Consider the following 22,083-nt stretch of genomic DNA (forward strand, 5'->3'; position numbering starts at 1 on the left):
GAAATCACCAAACTGCATCACAATGTAAGAGCTAACTTGAAATCCTGAAGGGAAACAACAAAGAGGAAGACCAAACAGTATACTGAGTCGAGAATTAGAAGCAGACATAAAAAGGATGAATAGCATTTGGAAACAACTGGAAAGGATTACTCAGAACAAAGTTCGATAAAGAATCTCGGTGAACGGTCTATGCTACTTCATGAAGGATAATAGGCATAAGTAATTCAGTAAGTAAATATCAACTATTTCCGCTAAAATGTCAAAAAATCTATAAAACTAACCATAGACGGATACAGTGATTACTAATAGTTTTCAATTCAGTGATTTTGTGTAGATTCTGTGTTATTTTCAAGTAATAAATATACTAGGATAAGTTAAATTTAACTAATATTAAATTCACTTGGTAACGTTTACTTCAATCTTCCCATTGATGTTTAGGACTGTAATTGATCAATCTCTTATTGGCATATATGCATCCTATGCTCATTGCCCCAATATTGCCTTAAATCACAAGCATTATAAACAAAGACAGAGGGTGGATAACAATAGAATCCAGAACACGCATTTCATCCTACTTGAAACTCATCAGCTGGATGTGCCCACATCTCAGATTTGTTATTCACACCAAGTGATGAGTATCAAATTAAGACGAAACACACGTCCTGAATTCCACTATTAGTCACTATCCATCTTTGCTTAGTAACCAAAATTAATTTTCTTTTTCTTTTTATAAAATATATTTATTTCTTTAAACGAAATGAAAGATAAATCAAAATGAAAATGAATTAAATAACACATGAATCATTCATTAGAAAGTGAATAAAATATTTTTCTTTTCATTTTGTTCATTCATTAAAACAAAACAAACCAAAATATTAACCATGAAAACAATTGTTGAATACATTATTTAAATTGTATTTATACCGTCTTATTATTTCTTATTATGTTGATCACGTCACTATTTGTAGTACAGATATTCATACTAGTACTAGTGCTACTACTACTACTACTATTATTATTATTATTATGAGTAGTAGTAGTAGTAATAGTATTCATGTCATTTATAGGAATAATATTAGCTGTTGTATAAATCAATCTAGTCGAATGATTATCATTGAATTTTGTACCGGTTTCATCTTTTTTAATTGGATGGTTTGAACGTTTATGATTTTCTAATGAACGTGATTGACAAAAGCCTCGATGACATATTGAACATGAAAATGGTTTTGATGTTAAATGAGTGTAGCTAAATAATAATAATTTAAAAAAAACAATGACAAAAAGTAAAATAAAATAAAATAATTTTTCATTATGAGGTTGTGGAGATTAATTATGTTTTTTTTTTAAATTGAAATCATGAACCGAATAGTGTTAGATCACCATTGAACACCTAAAAGCACAAGACGGCGGTTTCGTCCTATTGTGGGACTCCTCACCAGTGTGCATCCATGATCCCACCTCGTGGAATTCGAACCCAAGGCCTTCAGCCTTGCACTCGAGCACTTAACTACTAGACCATTGAGTCGGCATCCAACAGTGTTAATGTCTAACCTTAACCAATCCGCGAAGTTGCGCGTCCATCTCACGTTGTGACTAGTAACTAGTGTCTAGCTTCGGGAGGGAATTCTCGGAGTTCCAGTGAAAAGCCGTGATCAGTGGAGCTAATCCTTGTGGGGTAGAGACAGGTATCTACCTCAGTACAATAAAAGATGGTCGCACAAATTCGTGGGTTGATTGAAGTTAGACATTAACACCGTTGGATGCCTGCTCACTGGTCTGAGGTTTAAGCATTCGTGCGCGAGACTGGAGGCCCTATGTTTGAATCCCGCGAGCTGGATCTTGGATATGCAGTTCTGAGGAGCCCCACAACAGAACGAAACGGCCATCCAGTGCTTTCAGATTTTCAGTGATGGTCTCACATCAATCGGTTCACGATCTCAATCAAAAATTATTTTTTTAAAAAGAATTACAATAACTGACATTAAAACGACTATGATTCTTATTCTCTACCTCAAATGATAAATTTCAAGGGTATAATAATAATTACTTGAAAAGAATAGTGACTATTTTAAGTGCTATCCGAATGTGCTCTCAATTTGTCTAGATATAAGTAGTCTTTCGCTAAAAACAAAATTATCTCCAGCCAAAATCATGTACAAACTTGGCTCTAAACTAATAGTACCAAGGTTACTTAAGTTCATTGTTATTAAAGAACATATTATAGACTTTAATATGTACCTTAAAACACTAACAATAATAGCGATAATAATAATAATAATAATCAAGAGAATAGTTTGGGCTCAAAATGGAAGAGTGTAGAGAATTCCTCATTGATAAGGGGGCTAGGTGTGAACGATAACTTTAAAGCACAAACGTTTTGATGTTAGCTTGAATGAAAGTACATTTGTTCTGATCAAAACATGAAAACAATTGTCATTTATTTCACTTGGTATAGTTTGGCTTGTATCTTCCCATTGAGGTTTAAGACCGCAGTTGATCAATCTGTTATTGGCATATGAGCATACTGTGCGTATGCCTCGATATTGTCTTAATTCACAAGCTTTTCGTAAGCAATTATGGATAGTGGCCAGCAGTGGAATCCAGGATGCTCGTTTCGTCCAGTTTGGGACTCGTCAGCTGGATGTGCTTGCATCTCAGAGTTGATATTCACTCTAAGATGCAGGCACATCCAGCTGACGAGTCCCAAATCGCACGAAACGAGCATCCTGGATTCCACTGCTGGCTAATATCCATCATTGATTACAAAAATTGTCATTTATGTTTGTTAAAATAGAGCAAGTATATAGCTCAGACATTCTTTTTTATATGTTAATTGTCGTTTTTTCAAAATTCGCTAATTATATTCAATAATAATCCATTGAGTAACCAGTATCGAGTACTTATACCTGTTACTCCTCGTGGAAGAGCATAGGCCACCCACCAGCGCTCTTCATCCAACCCTGTTCTGGGCAATCCTTCCTAGTTGAATCGATTACTATTCAGTTAAATTCTATTCATTAACTAATAACCAATATTATATCGGTTAAACCTAAAAAATTCTGTGTATTACGACAGTTTTGATGGATTACCGTTGGGAATTAAGATCTCTATACCTGTTGTCTTTTTCTTCACTATTTCCATTGAATCACATAAGTCTATGGTTATTTCTATGATGAAAAGAGATAGTGTTACGATTTGTACAGTGGAAACCTAGTACCACATACGGTCGTAGTATAATAACAGTAGAAATAAATAAGATAACAGTTTACTTGTTGGCCTATTTGTAGATAACATGCCCATAAATATTTTGCCAGATTTTATGAGAAGTATATCATGTAAATATCTTTGACAGTTTTATACTACGGAATATTAACTTGGCCACTTTTGACATTACAGAAAAGTCACTTGACTTCTGTCAAGACACTAAGGCCCTAGGTTTGAATCCCGCGAGCGGAACCATGAATGCTCACTGCTGAGGAGTCCCACAGTAGGACGAAATGGCCGTCCAATGCTTCCAGATTTTCAATGGTGGTCTGACATCAATCGGTTCATGATCTCAATCAAAAACATAGTAATCTCCACAACCTCATGCGGATAATTTAAAATCTAAATTAAACATGAATAATTCATCTACTAAATAAAAACTATCCACCATGTTTTATATTCATGTTTGTATTGACTTATTTTTATATAGATTGGAGTGTTATCATAGAAACCCACTTGAAAATAAGGCGATCAGTATGTCATTATTATTTATGGTTTATTCTTAACAATTTCACAGCTCTATCAGCTATTCATTTCGTAAAATGATCCTCATAGAATAGAAAGGAAGAAATCAGAAAACTTACATGTAGTCAATCTACACAACTATTAAACATATAAGATAACTGACTATACCTTTAACACTGTTCAAAACAATTATTTTAGCATAGTGAACCATTTCTACAATCATAACTATGATAAGACTTGCAGTTAACTTAAAGATTTGGAGCGATCAACAGGTTGAAAGTATACACTGTTGCATAATATTCAATGTCAAGGATGTATTCTACCAGTCGAGTAGAAAATGTAGTCATTAGGCCTTACTGTTGTACCATACTGGTATTGAAGAAAAAGTGTGACGAATCTCTGGACTTATTTTTTTTTATGTCTCTTGACTATCATCTTTACTTTTTGTACATAATGTTGATGAACGAGTTGTCTAGTGAACAATGTAAGACTATGTCAGTAAGAAATTATACATGTTTACTAAGTGGTTAGGAACAAGTTATATGATTTAATCCAGTATCCGACATTTGGTCAAACTACTACTATTCTTTATGGTACTAGTTATTACAGGAAGAATTGATATAGTTCTTGACTATGATATTAAGTTATATGACCACTTCTATTGAATTTCTATATGCCTCTTTTTTAATGTGGTTCAGTAGATGAAAAATATAGACTTACTGGTGGATCCTATGATTTATTCTTTGAAGAAGTTCAGCTTCCTACTCAATAGAATAAAACAAATGTATTTTTTATTTTCGAGATTACCGACCATTGATTCAATGCTTAGTTTATTTCAGTGCTTGAAGTCACTAACTTCTAGTCTTAGCCATGTTGGTAGATGCATACTACTTGGTTGGAGACTCTGATTGACATGGCCCAGAGTCGATCACAATGGCGTCGGTGTATACACTACCTATCTTCCTTTAAACTATGTGATTAAAATCGCTTCATGTCTTTCTTTCTACGAACTAATTCTTTCTTCCTGTACTATATCCTTATATGCAATCTTTCTTTTATACATTACTACCATTTAAGTGACTACTTCTATGAACTTGGTGTTCATCTTGTTGTGCTAATGAGGTATGGCAACTTGGACCGCTTCATATATATGCCTGGTCCTACGCTGTAACTCACTGAGTTATTTTAGACTATTAATTCAAAGCTTGATAGTTATATATACATAAACTGATGAGTGACTATAATCAGTCGTTCTAAAAAAACACGTACGCAAGAATTCATGCATATTCAAAATAAGTTCTTATCCAAGCTAGAGATTTGACAGACCAATATTTTAACATGACTCTAATAACTATCATTTCCAGAATAAAAGTATATGAATTATTCAATTACCTGTGATCTCTTAAATGATCTTTTCGTCTGAATCGTCTTGAACAAACATCACAACCGAATGGACGTTCATCTGTATGAGTACGTTCATGTATTGTTCTATTATATGCTTTACTGAATCCTCGACCACAATGTGAACATTTATAAATTGATTTTTTAATATTCATTGATAATGTTGTTGATATGGGTTCAGTTTTCGATCTAAAATAACAACATGTAATTCCTTTTTTAAGCAGAAAAATTTTGTTTAAACAGAAGTTAGACATTAATACCGTTGAGTACCAGCTCAGTAGTCTAGAGGTTAAGCGTTCGCGTGAGAGACCGATTGATCCTAGGTTCGAGTCCCGTGAGCGGGACTATACTACAGAGATTATAAACATTTAGTATGGTTAATGAAAGTGTTATGCTTATGTACAGATATCTTCATCTAAAGCCTAACAAAACGATATATGAACTAGTCCAAATGACTACATAGTACGGAAAGTTAGAAACATTAAAAGTGCTTTAACCAAGCCCACATTCCCTTCATGTTGTCTATATATAATCCTGACAATTGGTCAACTAAATGTATCTTGAGAATGACAGTTTGATGATTACATCCAAAGCCGAAAAAAGCTTTCTATGCATTAATCATCCATGTGTCAAGATATTCCAGGTATAACAGTTCTCTTCATCATGGATGTAAGTGTCTACTTTTTATAGTGATATGTCCCAAATATCAATGATCTATTATGGTTATAAAGCACATCACTTACAAACTCCTTTTTAACATTTTCATCACTTAGCGTAATTGAGTCAGTCAGTCAGTCAGCTACAACGTAGGACCAGGCACATATATGCATCGGTCAAAGTTGCCATACCTCATTAACACAACAAGATGGACACCGGATTCATATAAGTGGTTAATTCAGAGGTGGTAATATATAAAAGAAAGATTGCAATAAGGATATAGTACAGGAAGAAAGAATTAGTTCGTAGAAAGAAAGACATGAAGCGATTTTAATCTCTTAGTTTAGGAGAAGACAGAGAGTGTATATACTGACGCCACTGTGACCGATTCTGAGCCATGTCACCAAGAGTCTCCAACCATTGGTTACGATAGTCACGCGGACCCCAACCAAGTAGTCTGCATCTACCAACATGGCTCAGACTAGAAGTTAATAACTTCAAGCACTGATGCCAGGTTTTGGTTTGGCCGCCCCTAACCCTCTTCCAACCATCTCCAACACCGGTTAGCATAATTGAACGATGAAACCATTCTGGCAAGTTTGAAAAACAAATCACTTACCAATTTTAATAGCTGGGATCATGAGTCAATTGAAGCTAGATCACCATGGAAAACCTAGAGGCACTGGATGGCCATTTCGTCCTACCGTGGGACTCCTCAACAGTTCGTATCCACGATACCGCTTAGCAAGATTCGAACCTAGGTTATTTCGGTCTCGCACGTGAACGCTTAACCATTAAACCACAGAGCCGGCATCCAACAGTGTTAATGTCTAACTTCAACTAATCAACGAAATTGAGCGACACATCCACCATTGTCATCAGTGAATTATTATCTCACAACAGACCCGGTTGAACTCCACTGGAAAAATGTTTCAACCTTCTTTTCTTTTTTTACTTACCTTGTGAAAATATTCTTGTTTTCATTGATCATTTCATATGCTTGAACTGAACTTTTTATTCTATGTGATTGCGTAATTAACACTTTTTGAGTATTGCTAAAATGTAGTCCATTCGGTGAATGATTAATAGGAGTATTAATAGTAGATGTAGTAGTAGTAGTAGTAGTATTAGTAGTATTAATAGTCACACTTGTAGTAGAGATAGTAGTGTTATAGTCTGATGAATTCAATTTCATAGCAAGATTTAATGGTGTTGTTTGAATTGATGTAACATTTTGATCGGGTACATATGAGAAATCCATTAAATGATCCCAATTACATAAATATACTGAATTGAAATTATTCACATTATTTACTGGTATTGTCATAGGAGTATGAGTTGATAAAAAGTAAGGTAAAGAAAACATTGATGTAGCATCATCATCAAACTGTTTATGACCATTTTCATTTAACATTAAATATCTTAAAAGAGTTCTCCATAGACGCCAATTAATAGTTGCCTGATTAAAATTTGTCATTTGAGATGGATTGATCAATGAAGCTGAAGAGGAAGTATAAAAACTATTTGAAGATAGACAATAAGTGATATTCAAACAGTATCTACTATACGTCTTTTATAATAAAAAGAATCATTGAAAAGCAATGAAAACGATGTGACTGTTTGAAGTAGTTGTGAATCTACCATCAATTTTTTTTAGATTAAAAGTAAGAGTTTTGAATAATATCAAGTTTCCATCAAAGTTATAATCTATTCAGTGAGTGTATTCGACTTCCATATGTTAAACTGTTACCACAAAACCTGAAGGTCCTGGGCCTAGTACCCAGAAAATACTCATTACTGAGTTGTCTTAAACTAAAACAAAGCAGTAATTCAGTGCTTCTCGATTTTTACACTGATTACCCAACTAATTAAGGTTAGTCCATGATGTAGACTATGTCAATTCAACAATCTCCACAAGCCCTTCATACAAATTATATAAGAACTAAACAGTTGGGTACTCTTCACAATACTATTTACTGAACCAAGTCACTAAACAGAAAATGGTATATATTGTTAATTGTTTTGTTTGGTTAAAAGTTTTATAATTATGTTTATAGTGATGATGGATAAGTGATTCGACTAAATGCCAGGAAAAGCAAAGAAGACAGATGAAGATCTGTCATACGCTTAAAACAAATTAAAATAATGATCCAGAATACTTGTATTGATACGGTGTATTTAAATTGTTGAGTGGTCAGATATTGTATAAATTCAATCGAGCAGCACATTACAGTGATTAATCCATAACTGATTGTATGAAAATTGTAAGATATTAGTATGATCTCTCTCTCTTAACACATTCCTCATTTTAGATTCAATATAGATAAATAATTTGTCCACGGTAAATCACCTTGAGTAGCAGCCATCCTTCTTTATAACATTAATATTTTAAGAAAGTTTATAAGTTATGTTCATATACAGATAGAGTGTGAGGATCGAAACGGGAAGCAAAACCTGACTCACACATCCACGTCGTGCCTACTAGATAGTGGGATGGATGACCCATGAACTAACGTGAGCAGTGATACGGGTGGTAGAGATCGGGCTAATTACCCACTCGACCGATACCATCAAACCGATTACAAAATCCACAAAGGATCACAGCACAATAAATCTTGGATGGAAAAACGACAAAAAGATTATTGACAAAAGTGGTGATGTAATGTACGGGGTTGCTCCTTACGAAGCAAACTCCAACTGGTTGCAAAAACAGCTATTTCAGCCCGTGTCGTGTTTCGATGTGGCCTGTTTCTCTTCAAAATGGCCTACTAGGCTTTACCAACTTGTTTGGCTGGAAAGGGGTGGATCGAAACACTGTCTTTTTTCTGAAGAACGGTGAGCCTATTGAAACTTTTCTATGAACCAAACAAAAGCATATAAAAACCTCCAGTTTTTCTTTTGAAGCTAAAAGAGATGGAATGAATCTACAAAATTATTCAAATACTGAGATCTCATATAATTACATTATAACTTGAGAATACCCAATATTTCAGAAGATATGATATATCCTTATATTTCTTATCTTACAGAGTGACGTATTTTTCAGGACGAAACAAAACGTTGTCAAGTTCAGAACCAACTACTTGTCAGATGACTACCAACTTTTTTCATTCAATTATCAACATCTGAAATTATATATTTCTACTCGTATATCCAGAACTTAAACAAACCGACAACCATTATGTTTAACAGACTGAACTCAATTTATTCATTATAGATTTATGTTTCACATTAAATAATCGTTTAAGTGGGACAACATGGTTGTTGTTTTCATTTAGGATTCTTATCACACTCTATCAGTTTCATAATCAATTAGACTTGTATAGCGAATGAAGACTTGTTTTAAAAAATACTGATCAAACTCAATACAATGTTATACAATTCAATAAATAAACATTCATTTCAAACTGATGTCCATTGAACAGTTATTAGGTACTTGATGACATTGCGTACAAATTGCTTAGGATTACATATATTTGATTTCAGTCTGAATAAAACATACAACATTTAACTTTATTATGCAGACTGAATACTGTTCAACAGTTCTACTGAATGGGGCGGAAACGTGGAGAACTACAAAAGCCATCATCAAGAAAATATAGTGTTTATTATCAATTGTCTACGCAAAATACTTCGGATCCGTTGGTCAGGCACTATCAGCAACAACCTACTTTGGGAGAGAACAAACCAGATTCTAGTGGTGGAAGAAATCAGGAAGAAGTGCTGGAAGTCGATAGGACACATATTGAGGAAAGTACCCAACTGCGTCACAAGGCGAGTCCTCATTTGGAATCCTCAAGGCCAAAGGAAAAAATGAAGACCAAAGAACACATTACACCGAGAAATGTAGACAAACATGAGAATGAACAAAAATTAGATAGAACTAGAAAGGAAGGCTCAGAACAGAGTGAGCTGGAGAATGTTGGTCGGCGACCTATGTTCCATTGAGAGTAACAGGCATACATAATGGAACATAAACAGAATTTCTCATTTGAAAAAAAGCAAAACAAGCTAAAACCCTTAATAAAGTCTATATTAGTCAATCACAAAAATTGTTTTTTGTTTATCATAACTTACATGAATACATATTAAAAATATTATTTAAATATGGTAGCCAGAATAATGAAATATCTGATGAATTGAAATTGTTAAAAAAATAATCTTCTATTATTGAATTTTGATTAGTGGTTTTTGTTAAGTGTACAGTTGATGTTGTTGTTGTGGCTACTTCTGTCTTTGACGATGATGATGACGATGACAAAACTTGGCCGATTTCATCTTGTAAATTGATTTGAGGATAGATGACGTTTTCATTAGGGAAGTTACTAAGTTTATCAATGAAATGCGTTGTTGATGTATTTGTTTCGCTTTCAGTAATATTATTATTATTAGTAGTAATAGTATGGGTAGTAATAGTAGTACTAGTAGCGGTATTAGAAATAATCGAATCATCTGAACTAGATTGGAATGAATTCAATGAAGGTTTATTTAAAATTTCATCAATATCATATTTGTTTATAATAGGAGAGGTAGATGAAGAATATGTTGGTCTAATAGAGAAATCATCCGTTCTATTCAAATGAAAATTGATCGGTGTAGATGTATATTGGCTTGCAGTTGATAACGCTATATCATGAGTTAATGGGGTACTAAATTTTTGAAGAAAGGTGAAGAGTAAAAAGGTTCCATTACAATCAGATTGAGTTATTTTAAGACTCATATTAAAATATTCCCTTTAACTGATTGATTATTTAGGTTCCAGACCGTTGTTGCTACCTTGACGTGGTGGTCGGGCTTGCCTATTGTGATGAACCAATCGAGCTATACTGACTGGAGCAACCATTCCTCAACGTTCTACCATGCCAGGCAGGTCGGTCTAAGAGCGGTAAAACTAAAAGCAACAAACCTAAGGTCTGAGGGCGAAGTCACACCACTGATTGTACAGAGGTGTCACAGAAGTAAGGTGTTTCCTTCAGACAACCAGCATAACAGCGATACTGCCTTCCCACAAGGAGGGGTGGGGTTAGAAAAGGTCGACCCTAAAAATGCACACCTCGCTTTATCCCACGGATATCCGTCTCCGGCGGTTAGGTCTCAACAAGTACGGAGGTAATACGAAGACTACTGACAAAAATGTCATGTGTGATCGACCTCACACAGTTGTCCCTTGGGCACTGCGGTCACGCTCTCAGGTTACTAAGACCACCTCTTACCCAGTTTCCTTTTCAGGTACCTCCAGAAGAAGCCTTCCACAGTGTGGGCAACCGGGAAGTGATAATCGACCTCATTACTCTAACATCACTCAATACCACTGTATTCATAATCAACCTCCTTGCACAAATATTGTCATTAGATGTAAGAATTAAGAATCTATAACGTTTAAAGCAAGCAATGAATATGGAATTATTACCAAAGACTTCTAACAAGCATCATTTACAGGTTTCTATTTTATGGGTCAACTTATAAATCTAATAGTTTATATGCAGAATCAATACTTAAATCTTTAAAATAATAATCAATAATCAATGAATTAGTGATTATAACTGATCGTTATTGTAATACATATAATTGAATTTATAGTAAATTTCATTGTATTGCTTGGTTAAATAAATAGAAGAATTTCAGGAATCTTGTGTAAACTCTTCATTATCACATAATTTATCTATCTCTGAACTTCACTCAATTATTACATCACCCATTCCTCATGTAGTTTTGATTCTAACAATAAATGACCTCCGACCTGTTCTTGAATATACATAACCTTTGCCATTTCAATTCCTTTGATTCAATCATGTCAATTGTTTGACATTATATCTTACCTCAATGTAAACTTTCAATACATATTTAGTTGTTTGCAGCTAATGAGAAACCACGAAATATAATGAATTCATATTTGTTTTGGCTTTATTTAAATAGAAACATTTGGAGTAGGGTTAGAATCGTCATTTCACTATTTAAAGACTGATTGTACTCTAACATAACATTTATTCTAATAAAACATTGGGGATAACCTTATTCAAAACAGTTAGTAAACATTCAACTGACTTACATACTGATGAATATTTAGAAACATCCTGTAAACTATCTGTATCCATTTTGTGTTGAAGAAAAGATGTATAAAATACAACAGAGTTAATACTTAACCAACTTTAATCTTAACTTAATTGTTGACTACAAATATTATTATTATCATTATGAGCAAAGATGGATAGTGGCTATCAGTGGAATCCAGGACGTGCGTTTCGTCCTATTTGGGACTTGTCAGCTGGATACAAAATAAATTTCAACTTCACCTCATAAGCTAGTGGCTATCTGAACTCAGTAGCCAGGTGGATAACTTGATGGCATTTAGACTGAATGGTAATGGGTTCGAGTCCGGAAGTGAACATCAACTCTGGGATATAGGTACACCCATCTGACGAGTCTCAAATAAGATAAGACACATGTCCTGGATTCCACAGCTAGCCACTATCCATCGTTGTTCATACTTGTGAATTAAGGCAATATCAAGGTAATCCGCACACGACCCACATATACCAACAAAAGACTGATCGATTGTAGTCCTGAACATCAATGGGAAGATTCACGTAAACAATCTCAAGTGAAATATTATTATTAATTGAAAATCAAATTTGAAATAAACTTTTACTACTTCTACCACTATAGTATTTGAATCGAAAATTGTATATCTGTGCTAATGCGGCATGGCAACTTGAACTGACGTACGTACGTATCATGTTCTACGTTATTGCTGACTGATGGTTGAATTTGAACAATAGGCTAACTAATGTATAAATAGCTGTACAATGTTATATATATATATACAATGAGTTGTACAAGAATTCACAATAATCTCTAATTAACTTACCTATTTTGGTCTGAAAAACTTTTTAGTTGTGGATTGAAACAATATGAGTTATAATTTAGTGTACTATTATTAATATTATCACGAATAGTATTATTATTCTGAGTGTTAAACGTTGATTGAAATAACATTGTCTCAAGTAAATATTGAAAAGATAAATGCAACTGAAAATTCTCCACCGGTTACACCATCTCCTTATATATATATGTACTCCTCTTCATATAAACAGTTCAAGTTACTATGGTTCCCTTATTCACTCACTGACTTGTTGATAGTGACCATCATGGGATATGAACTTATATATGCAAATACTTCTTTTTTGTTGTTGTTGTTGTTGTTGTTCCCCCACTTCTTTCAACAGTGTAGAAATGATCATATATGCATTTATATGCAATTGTTTAATACTACACTTTGATTGTATCTAATTATTCAGGTTCCAATTCACATTCATCCCATCCCTATAATCATTTTTTGTCTCTTCACCATTATTTACATGATTATACTGTCGAATAAAACCCCAAAAACTCGTTAATAAATATTCTACTATGCTATCCACTAGATGATTGTCATTCTTCAAAATTCTAGCAATCTTTGAATATGTATACATTCAAGAATAAGAACCCATTCAATAATATTCACCCCCTCTCTATTCGAATTGCACTTTAAAACATTCAATAGATTTGGATAAAGAAAACAAAAATGGTGATCACTCTCCTCTATTCTATTCAATGCTAATAACTTACTCTATCTGTTACCCATATTAATTGTTTCATACTTATACTGAAAGTAATCAATTTGGTCTTTGTTAACAAATAAATTGTAGAATAGTTCATTATTATGCATATATAAGCGTGTGATTGTGTGTATGTGTATGTGTTTGTGTACAGATTGCATCACCGCATAAAGGAACTGAAAACCCAGCTGAGGAGTAAAATACCAACAACAAAAAAATGACAACATAGGATAATGACAGTGATAATAAAAAGAAAAAACATTGGATTAAGGATACTGTATTTTCAGTAAAATTACACTAATGTGACAAGGTTCATGTGATGAATAGTTAGTTCATAAATTTATTCATGTCAGAAGGGTTTTTAAGGATATTATAGTAATTTCAATGGTTGACATCATGAGTCAATTGAAGTTAGACCACCATGGAAAACCTGGAAGCACTGAACGGCTGTTTCGTCCTGTTGTGGAACTCTTCAGCATTATACAAACTGACTTACCGTTGGGTGACGTCTCAGTGGTCTAGAGATTAAGCGCTCGCGCGCGAGACCGATATGTCCTGGGTTTGAATCTCGCGAGATAGGATCATGGATGCGCACTGTTGAAGAGTTTCATATCACAACAAAACGACCTTCTAGTGCTTCCAGGTTTTCCATAGTGGTTTAACTTCAATTGACTCATGATTTCAACCATTGAAATTACCATAAATTTATTGTAAAAACGATAGGAATAAAGTGGAAAAAAGGCTGTTTACTTTCAATACTGTATTATCTTTCATTCAAAGATAAGAGGATAGTCTTCAGATGGAAATCTTTCTTCATCAACCTCCCCCCCCCATCTATATAAAAACATCATTTGCATTATCATACTTAAGGTCAATCCATTTATTATACAAACCAAAGAACTAAATGGATCTTAATGATTAATAGTTTTATGTATAAACTGAATATATTTAGGTGATTATCAAACTTTTAATTCATAATAATAAATGAGTATTTCATTTCAAATTCTTTGATTGTTTTCATGTACTGAAAGTTAACGGATTTAGTAAATCTTTTGATTAGTTCAACTAAATTATATTTCCAAAAAACGAGAAAAAAAATTAGAATTGTAAATTGGGAAATATGAGGTTACATAACTCTGATATGAAATGAAATAAATATTATTGTAATTTCAATAGTTACGATCATGAATCAATTGAAACCAGATTACCACTATGGAAAACCTAAAAGCACTGGATGGTCGTTTCGTCCTATTGTGGGACTTCTCAGCAGTTCGCATCCACGACTCTTCCTCGTGAGATTCGAACCCAGGACCTATCAGTCTCACGTGCGAGCGCTCATTGTAATGCGTTCTATTGATGTTAATAGATATAAGTGGTATGTATCGTCATTCGAAAGTGAAATATCTAGTGGTAGAAAGCTAAGAAGATCGAGGAAAAAAGAACAAGAACAGAAGATGATTTGGTGCGGAAACGAAGGAACAATGAAGTCTGAGACAATTGATTAACATTTTGCAAATGAAGTATTTACTATATGTTTCTCAGATTTTACTAATGTATTCTGTAATTTTGTGTTTAAATACTTCCGGTTGTCCCCACTTGTGTTCTCGTTCACTACATTATCTTTAATTTAAGGATAACGTGTTGGATGGTATTTTTATGGATAAAACACCTCTGGTTCAAAAAGGGATAAAAATTGAAGTTATCCGAAGAAGACTTATATGGAGAAGAAGTAGATAAATAGTTCACTGATGTCTATACTTTGGCGGCATACTTGAATATCTAGGCTACCTGTTTCTGACGTCAACATATATCAACAAGTTAACTATTTTTTGTTTGCTTTAATACATCACTATGACCTTTATTTACATAACCTATTTAGTCGTGTTTATGAAAAGTTTACAATCTTTCATCGTACAACATACCAAAAAGTACAATCAGAGACATTGTGTTGGATGTCAATATGCATTGAAAAGAATGACCATTGTTCAGATTTCGATTCCTTAACTGCTAGCATCTAAGTGGTGAGAGGAAACTTAATGAAATACTTTGTGCTGGGAATTTTATATTGTGCCAAAAATATGATAAAGTCAGTATTAATAATAATAATAATGTATAAAAGCCCAACTTATCCCGTATTCACTCAAGGCGTTTAACACATTACTTTACAATAAAGACTGACTTTAATGTACTTAAGGAACGCAAAAACTAAGGATCGTTTGCCTTTATGAATTATATAAAATAAAATTCTGTTTCACACACAAATTCGGGTCATAATAATGTGTCACATAGTTCGTCAGTTCAAGACTGGGTAAAGGGATTTGTAATTTACTCTGTCTCCCATTATCACACCTGAGGGTTAGTGACCCTACTTATATCCTTGATACATACTTTATGTGATTCGAATCTCCAACTTTGTGACATAAAGTTGAGTGTTTAAACCACTAGATTTTCAATCTACAAGTAGTCCAGGTGATTTTCCAAATACAGACTTAGATATCATGCATCGCACACTTTGTGACAAAGATATGGGGATACTAATGAATTATCCGAACCGAATTCAGTCGAGTGAGCTTAGAATAAAGTTGTTTCATGATAATCAGAGCCTGACAAACAGTGTAACAATTAAAAAAACGACCATAAATCCAACAACCTAACAAAGTGATGATACTGCCACTTACTGTAATTACAAAACAAAGACTGTTATTGCTCGACGCAAGTAGTAAAAACTAAGTGTTTTATTATACGTGAACCATAAATCCACAACTAATCACAATGACATCAGAAAATTACAACGCGATAGGTGATTTTGAATATCCAGCCGTTAGATAGATTTGAATACTTCGAACCAGTAGTAAGTGATATTAATTAATCAACGAGTTGGTAATGTCTACTTATCAATATCAATAAATTAAGCGCCCAAACTGAGAAATGTAACTCAATACTGAATGACATATTTGTTTTCTTATTAACGGTAGGATTGAATGGCTGTTTTTTCAAACCAGTTCTTTTCATTCACAGAATTGTTTGACGGTCTATAGACCCAAAGTGACATCCTGAAAGCGATTAATGATAACCGTTTAGTTTATTTCATTGTAGAATTAAGACTATGGAAGAAGAGGTTGTATCAATCTATTTTGCACACACAATTCTGGTTTTTCCAAATGTATGGCTATTGCTAGGGCAATGCAAAGATGATGCAATTTGTCCTTGAAAGACACCTACTTACCTTGTAGATGACTTTGAACGCAGAGTCAGTCTTGATTGAGTGAACTGTGTTCATAAGGTTTTCGATTATTGAACTTCTTATTGAGCCGTTTCCTCCTCATTTTAGCCACGTCATTTCATTCTGTTTATCCTCTTCTCATCTCATCCATTATTTATGTATCGCTTTATACTACTTATCAATATTCAGTAACCAGTTCTATATCTAATAATTTCTGAACGTATGGTGCAACATTCTTTTATTACCACTTAGTATTTTGAAGTATTTATATGAACTAATAGCATTTCCTGTATTTATCATTTTAATCAACATCCCTCAACCTTTGTAGCAGTTATATCCATTTTTTAATTCCTTAAATCTATACTTAAATGCGACCTCATCCATATTAGTCGTTGATCAGTTGTTGTTAACATTAGACATAGTTATCAGTTGTCATCTACGTTAACATGTTATGATTACTCTTTGTATCAACATTACAAGAAGATTTCATCTTTCCAGACATGCAGTCACCCTGTTTGTCACAAATAACTTACGAGTTAAGATTTGTAACAAATTTATGTATATTCCTTAATAATAGAACTGTTCTTTAGACAAATCGTTATTTTTTGAACTTTGTTTTCATGCGTATCTTAGTCATGCAGTTGGAAGCTTCGATAGATCGACCATTATTATTTCTCCTTACATTAATTGCTTACTCTTGTTACGTTGGTAGAGGAGTATAAGCCGCCTATTAGGATTCTACAACCACGATACTCCAATTAAATCGCGAGCAACCCTTTCTAGTTTTTCCCAATTGATATTCATTCTTTTGATGTCTGCCTTCAATTTTTGACACAAAGTGTTTTTTTTGGGTTTTATCCTCTCCTTTTACCTTCAAAATTCCCACCTCATGATCTACTTTGATGACTTTCGCAAATTATGTCCTACCTACCACCGGTGTCTTCGCCTAGTTTCTACTCCAGATGTAAGTTAGTTTGTTCTCTGCACCAATAGGTTGTTATATCAGTTTTTCAAGTTTCAGCTCCATATTGCAGAATTATTTATAAGTATGTATAAAATTCACTAGGGTGAGTATGAAACGAGCTATAACAATACTACTTGATAGGATTTTAAATCTTTTACATCTATGTATTCACTATATGCAAGGATGGATGAGTCTCAAACAGAGCAAAACGCGCGTCAAACTGGATTCCACTGCTAGCCACTATCCATCCTACCTCATAATGCTTGTGAATTAAGACAATATCAAGTCAATCAGCACACGATGCACGTATGCCAATGGGAGACTAATCAATTACAGTTCTAAATAACAATGAAAAGATACAAGCAAACAATACCAAGTGGATTTATACTACTGTTTCTATATTGTAAACATCTAAGGAAATAGATGAATCCATGTTATTCTGTTACTACTTTTATTCTATCTTTATTCAAACTTGAAAAATTGTTTAGAAATGATCTAAAAAATAGAAAATTTATGTTGACCTAATTTAATTGTGAATACAATTGTTAGTAAACATCCGAGTATGTTAAACATATTCAGTTCTTATATTTTTCCTCAAAAAGTAGCCATAAATTCGAAGTGCTTATTTCTAATGGTATTTAGTTTTGAAAAATCAGATGAGGGTGGCTTATGAAAAATTAGTTTTAAACTATGCTCACAAGGCAAGCCCTCACATGGAATCCTCGAGGCCAAAGGAAAAGAGGAAGATTAAAGAACACATTACACCGAAAAATGGAGACAAACATGAGAAGGATGAACAACAATTGAGTAGAACTAGAAAAGAAGAACAGGGTGTGTTGGAAAATGCTGATCGGCGGCCTATGCTCCACTGGAAGTAACAGGCGTAAGTAAGTAATTTGAATCGAACAATTAAGACTTTATATACAGGACCAATTGGTAATACTCAGTGATCAGTCAATACAATTAGTTTACACCTACATAAAACCAGTCAATAGTTGATTAGCACAAAACGTAAGCTCAAGTTTCTTATTGCTTAAATTCAACTAAATATCATTCAAACATAATGTATGGAATACCCAGCCGATTAGACTATTGGTCATACTTCAAAATGGTTGATAAAATTTAGTCGGTACAACGAACTAATTACGAATCGATGATTAACCAATGCAAATATCAAGTACTACCTGGTTTCTAATAGTTATCTAGTCTATGTCAATCCGTGATAAAAATTCCTTTCAAACAAATCTACTCAAAGCACTTATCGAAACAACTTAGATGTTTTATTACATAACTATCTGGGAAAAAGTCAAATTGATATAAGTTTCTATCAAATATAATAACAAACAGTTGATCATTATCAATTCACTCTAATACACATTAAAATTGTACATTTTAGAACATTATACATAAATCTTTAAATGTTAGATGATTTATTCAATCGTAATCAGATAAACTTCCGAATTACTCTGCATTAATAAGTAGGTCAAAATTAATTTCTTCGTATTAGCACAGACAGACAACTTTAGTCTAAAAGTATGTTAAATCATATGATCAGTACCATTCTATTTTTATTTATTTATTTTAACACATAGATATTGGTACAAGGAGGCACCAAATACATATGCGTCACACAGGTCTCATTTGATTTGTGAGAGGGCTGTGATACTGTCTAGGTACCCAAACCGAAAAGAGTAGTTTTCTTAGGAGGCCACACCCGAGGCCTTCGACATGAAGGGCTGATCCACAAGGCAGTGAAGCATCGTAAGGAGATGCAGTCCCAATGAAGCCGATCACCAACGATTGGTTCATACGCCATTTGTTCCTTCAGGGTATTGTAGCCCATGTGCACCATTGGTTTGGAATCAAGGTTTCCCAACTCCCCTAGGTGGACTCTCTGTGTCCACCAATCCGGTTAAAGCGCCGGACATTCGCTTTTCGTCCTCTCATTTTCGTAGACAACACCCCCGCCACGAGAAGGCAGTGAGTAGGATTTCTCTGGCAGTGGCTGTATACGCGTGACCATGTGGGAGCATTTCGAGAGGAAGAGCGGACTCTGCCCACTCTCGGCCGTAACAGGGAATTCGGCAGCTCAGTACCATTCAGACTGCAATTTCTTGAATTAACACATTTTCAAAAGAATAATTTTGATCAGAGAAGAATTTTGTGGAGATTTAACAATTGAACTCATGAGTCAATTAAAGCTAGACTACCATGGAAAAGTTGGAAGCACTGGACGGCCGTTATGTCCTAGTATGGAACTCCACAACAGTGCGCATCCACGCTCCCGCCTCATGAGATTCAGACCCACGACCTATCAGTTTCGCACGAGAACGCTTAACCTCTAGACCATTGAGCCGGCCGACATCCAACGGTATTAATGTCTAACTTTAACCAATCCACGAAATCGTGCCACCGTCCACTATTGTCTTCAGTGAGTTACTATCTCACAACAGACCCAATTGAAATCCACTGGTCACTGCTTCTTACTAGAACTTCAGGAAATAACTCTTGGAGACAGTCACTAGTGAGCATATGATGATTATCATCAGAGAGAAGTTTTGTGGAGATAATTGAGATCATGAGTCAATTAAAGCTATACTACTAGTACTTTCAAGTTTTTCATGATAGTCTAGCTTCAATTATTTCATGAATTCAAGAATAATCTTGATTTAGACTTATTGATCATTACAACTATATAGTCATGTTCTTGTTTTATTATTTCTCATCGATGAAAAGACAAGAAAACCATATATAATAATAACAACCATATTAACAATACAATTACGCATATGGATAATACAGTTTGTTTTGTTGAAAAGAAAACCTAAATTGAACTAATCAAACGTATAATCCAAAATAAATAAAAAACAAACAAACAAACCAACAAAAAACAACAACAACAACATTCAAACAAAACTGATTGACAGACATAATAAACAAATAAACTTCCATTAATTTTTGTTTAAACCATTTGAATTGAATATGAATAAACAAATAAATGCATTACCATTAGAGCTCGAGTTCAAAGATGAATTTTTTTATTCTTTTTGAAAGACAAATATATAAAAAAAATCCATTAAAAAAGAAAAGAAAAGAAAAGAGAACAATACTGTCAAATAACCATGAACTGATCTTGAATTCAGCAATACCAATATAATTAGATTAAATCATTAATTATTAAAACAACATAAAAAGGAAACTAAAGAAACAATAGAATATTGATCAATTTAAATTGTACCGCTCTTTTTGGTTTGTTTGAAAATTGAACATTCTGACATGATGCTCCGATAGTTACATAAATTATAACATAAATGATTGAAGAAGAAGAAAAAAGAAAATGATTTGAACAAAAACTATATTAATACTAATTGATTAAAAGGAAAGAATTGAGAACCCTGTCATATGAACTAAAGAAAAAAAAAAGAAATACCAAAACAGAAACTATGGCAACAATTATATATAAATATATATTGATTAAATTTTGAAAAAAATAAGAATACAACTATTATGAATTATGTAATAAATGAGTAAACGATAATATGTAAAAACAGATTTATTGAACAAATTCAATGGAAACAAGTTTATTTACTTGTTATGAATATATGTAAAGCTCTTGTTCTTCTTTTCTTTTAGAAAATATCTAAAATACAATTTATAATTCTATTTGTTTTCTTACTAGAGAAAAACAAAACAAAACAACTGAAGGTTAACAATCGTCATGTATATGTATTATGTGTGCATATGCGTTTTTCTGTTTAAACAAATATTCGATAGTAAATGGTAAAAAAATAAACAAACAATTGACGAGACTATAATTTATGAACGAACCAATAAGGTATAACAATAAAAAGTTTTAGATTTTGGCATGAAAACTGTAAATCGAATCCCAAACCTTAACCATCAAATGTAAATCATAATTCTAATTCTACACATTGAATTATAGCCATCATTTGGTCCTAGTTATTAGGGGAACACTCTCTCAAAGTCACTTTAGCATTACTCCAGCGTTGTCCATCAATCATAGTCTCATTATCAAACAATTAAAACTTTCATTCCTTTTTTATATTTGAATAATTTTCTTCGTGTATTTCTTTTTGTTGTTGTTATTGTCAAAATGTAGAAAAAAATGTATATCATGTATGAAATGGTAGATCTACACAATACAACAATACAATCAAACAATATTGTAAAGAAGAAAATACGAGAGAGAGAAAAAAAAGGGAAAAGAAAAGTGAAAAATAAACCATCAATTTATATCAATTAAATTTTGAGCTAAATTGTGCCAATTAATACAAAACCAATTAGAATCAATGAAAAAAATCACTATGAATCTGTGAATTACTTTCCTGAGAATAAGTTTCTATGAAAGATAAAACAAATTTACTTTTCTTTTTCAATAATCATTTTTATCTATTTTGATAGATATGATCAAATGCAATAGATTGAGATCGTTTTATAGATTTACAAGTGTTATCAATATGATTTAATGATAATGATGGTAATGAAATACC

The 22,083-nt window shown here is 33.2% G+C and overlaps 2 protein-coding genes across 3 annotated transcripts in view; both read right to left on the bottom strand.

Moving 5' to 3' along the window:
* Positions 1-793: 793 nt before the first annotated feature.
* MS3_00001587 (uncharacterized protein) lies at positions 794-13,400 on the bottom strand (the record flags this gene model as incomplete). 2 transcript variants are annotated; one of them, XM_051209053.1, is made up of 6 exons in its annotated part: positions 12,656-13,400; positions 9,865-10,436; positions 6,747-7,287; positions 5,122-5,319; positions 4,450-4,490; positions 794-1,246 (listed from the first exon to the last, which is right to left on the bottom strand). In XM_051209053.1, the coding sequence occupies exons 1-5, from the start codon at positions 12,781-12,783 to the stop codon at positions 4,466-4,468; spliced, it is 1,464 nt and encodes a 487-aa protein (XP_051073035.1). In that variant the 5' UTR covers positions 12,784-13,400. The 2 variants fall into 2 exon arrangements, with proteins under 2 accessions (XP_051073035.1, XP_012797891.2); XM_012942437.3 differs by lacking the exon at positions 4,450-4,490 and having other exon boundaries at positions 919-1,246.
* A 50-nt stretch (positions 13,401-13,450) lies between these two features.
* DESI2_1 (Desumoylating isopeptidase 2) overlaps positions 13,451-22,083 on the bottom strand; it is a gene marked incomplete at its 3' end in the record, with an annotated part of 33,443 nt that continues 24,810 nt past the window's right edge. Inside the window, exons 8-9 of the mRNA XM_051209063.1 lie at positions 20,358-21,725; positions 13,451-13,573 (exon numbers count right to left, since the gene is read on the bottom strand). Coding sequence (XP_051073036.1) covers positions 21,633-21,725 — 93 coding nt within the window. The remainder of the gene's footprint in view (positions 13,574-20,357; positions 21,726-22,083) is intronic.

Source organism: Schistosoma haematobium, chromosome 1 (genome assembly GCF_000699445.3).
Source record: "Schistosoma haematobium chromosome 1, whole genome shotgun sequence".
Classification (NCBI taxonomy): Eukaryota; Metazoa; Platyhelminthes; class Trematoda; order Strigeidida; family Schistosomatidae; genus Schistosoma; species Schistosoma haematobium.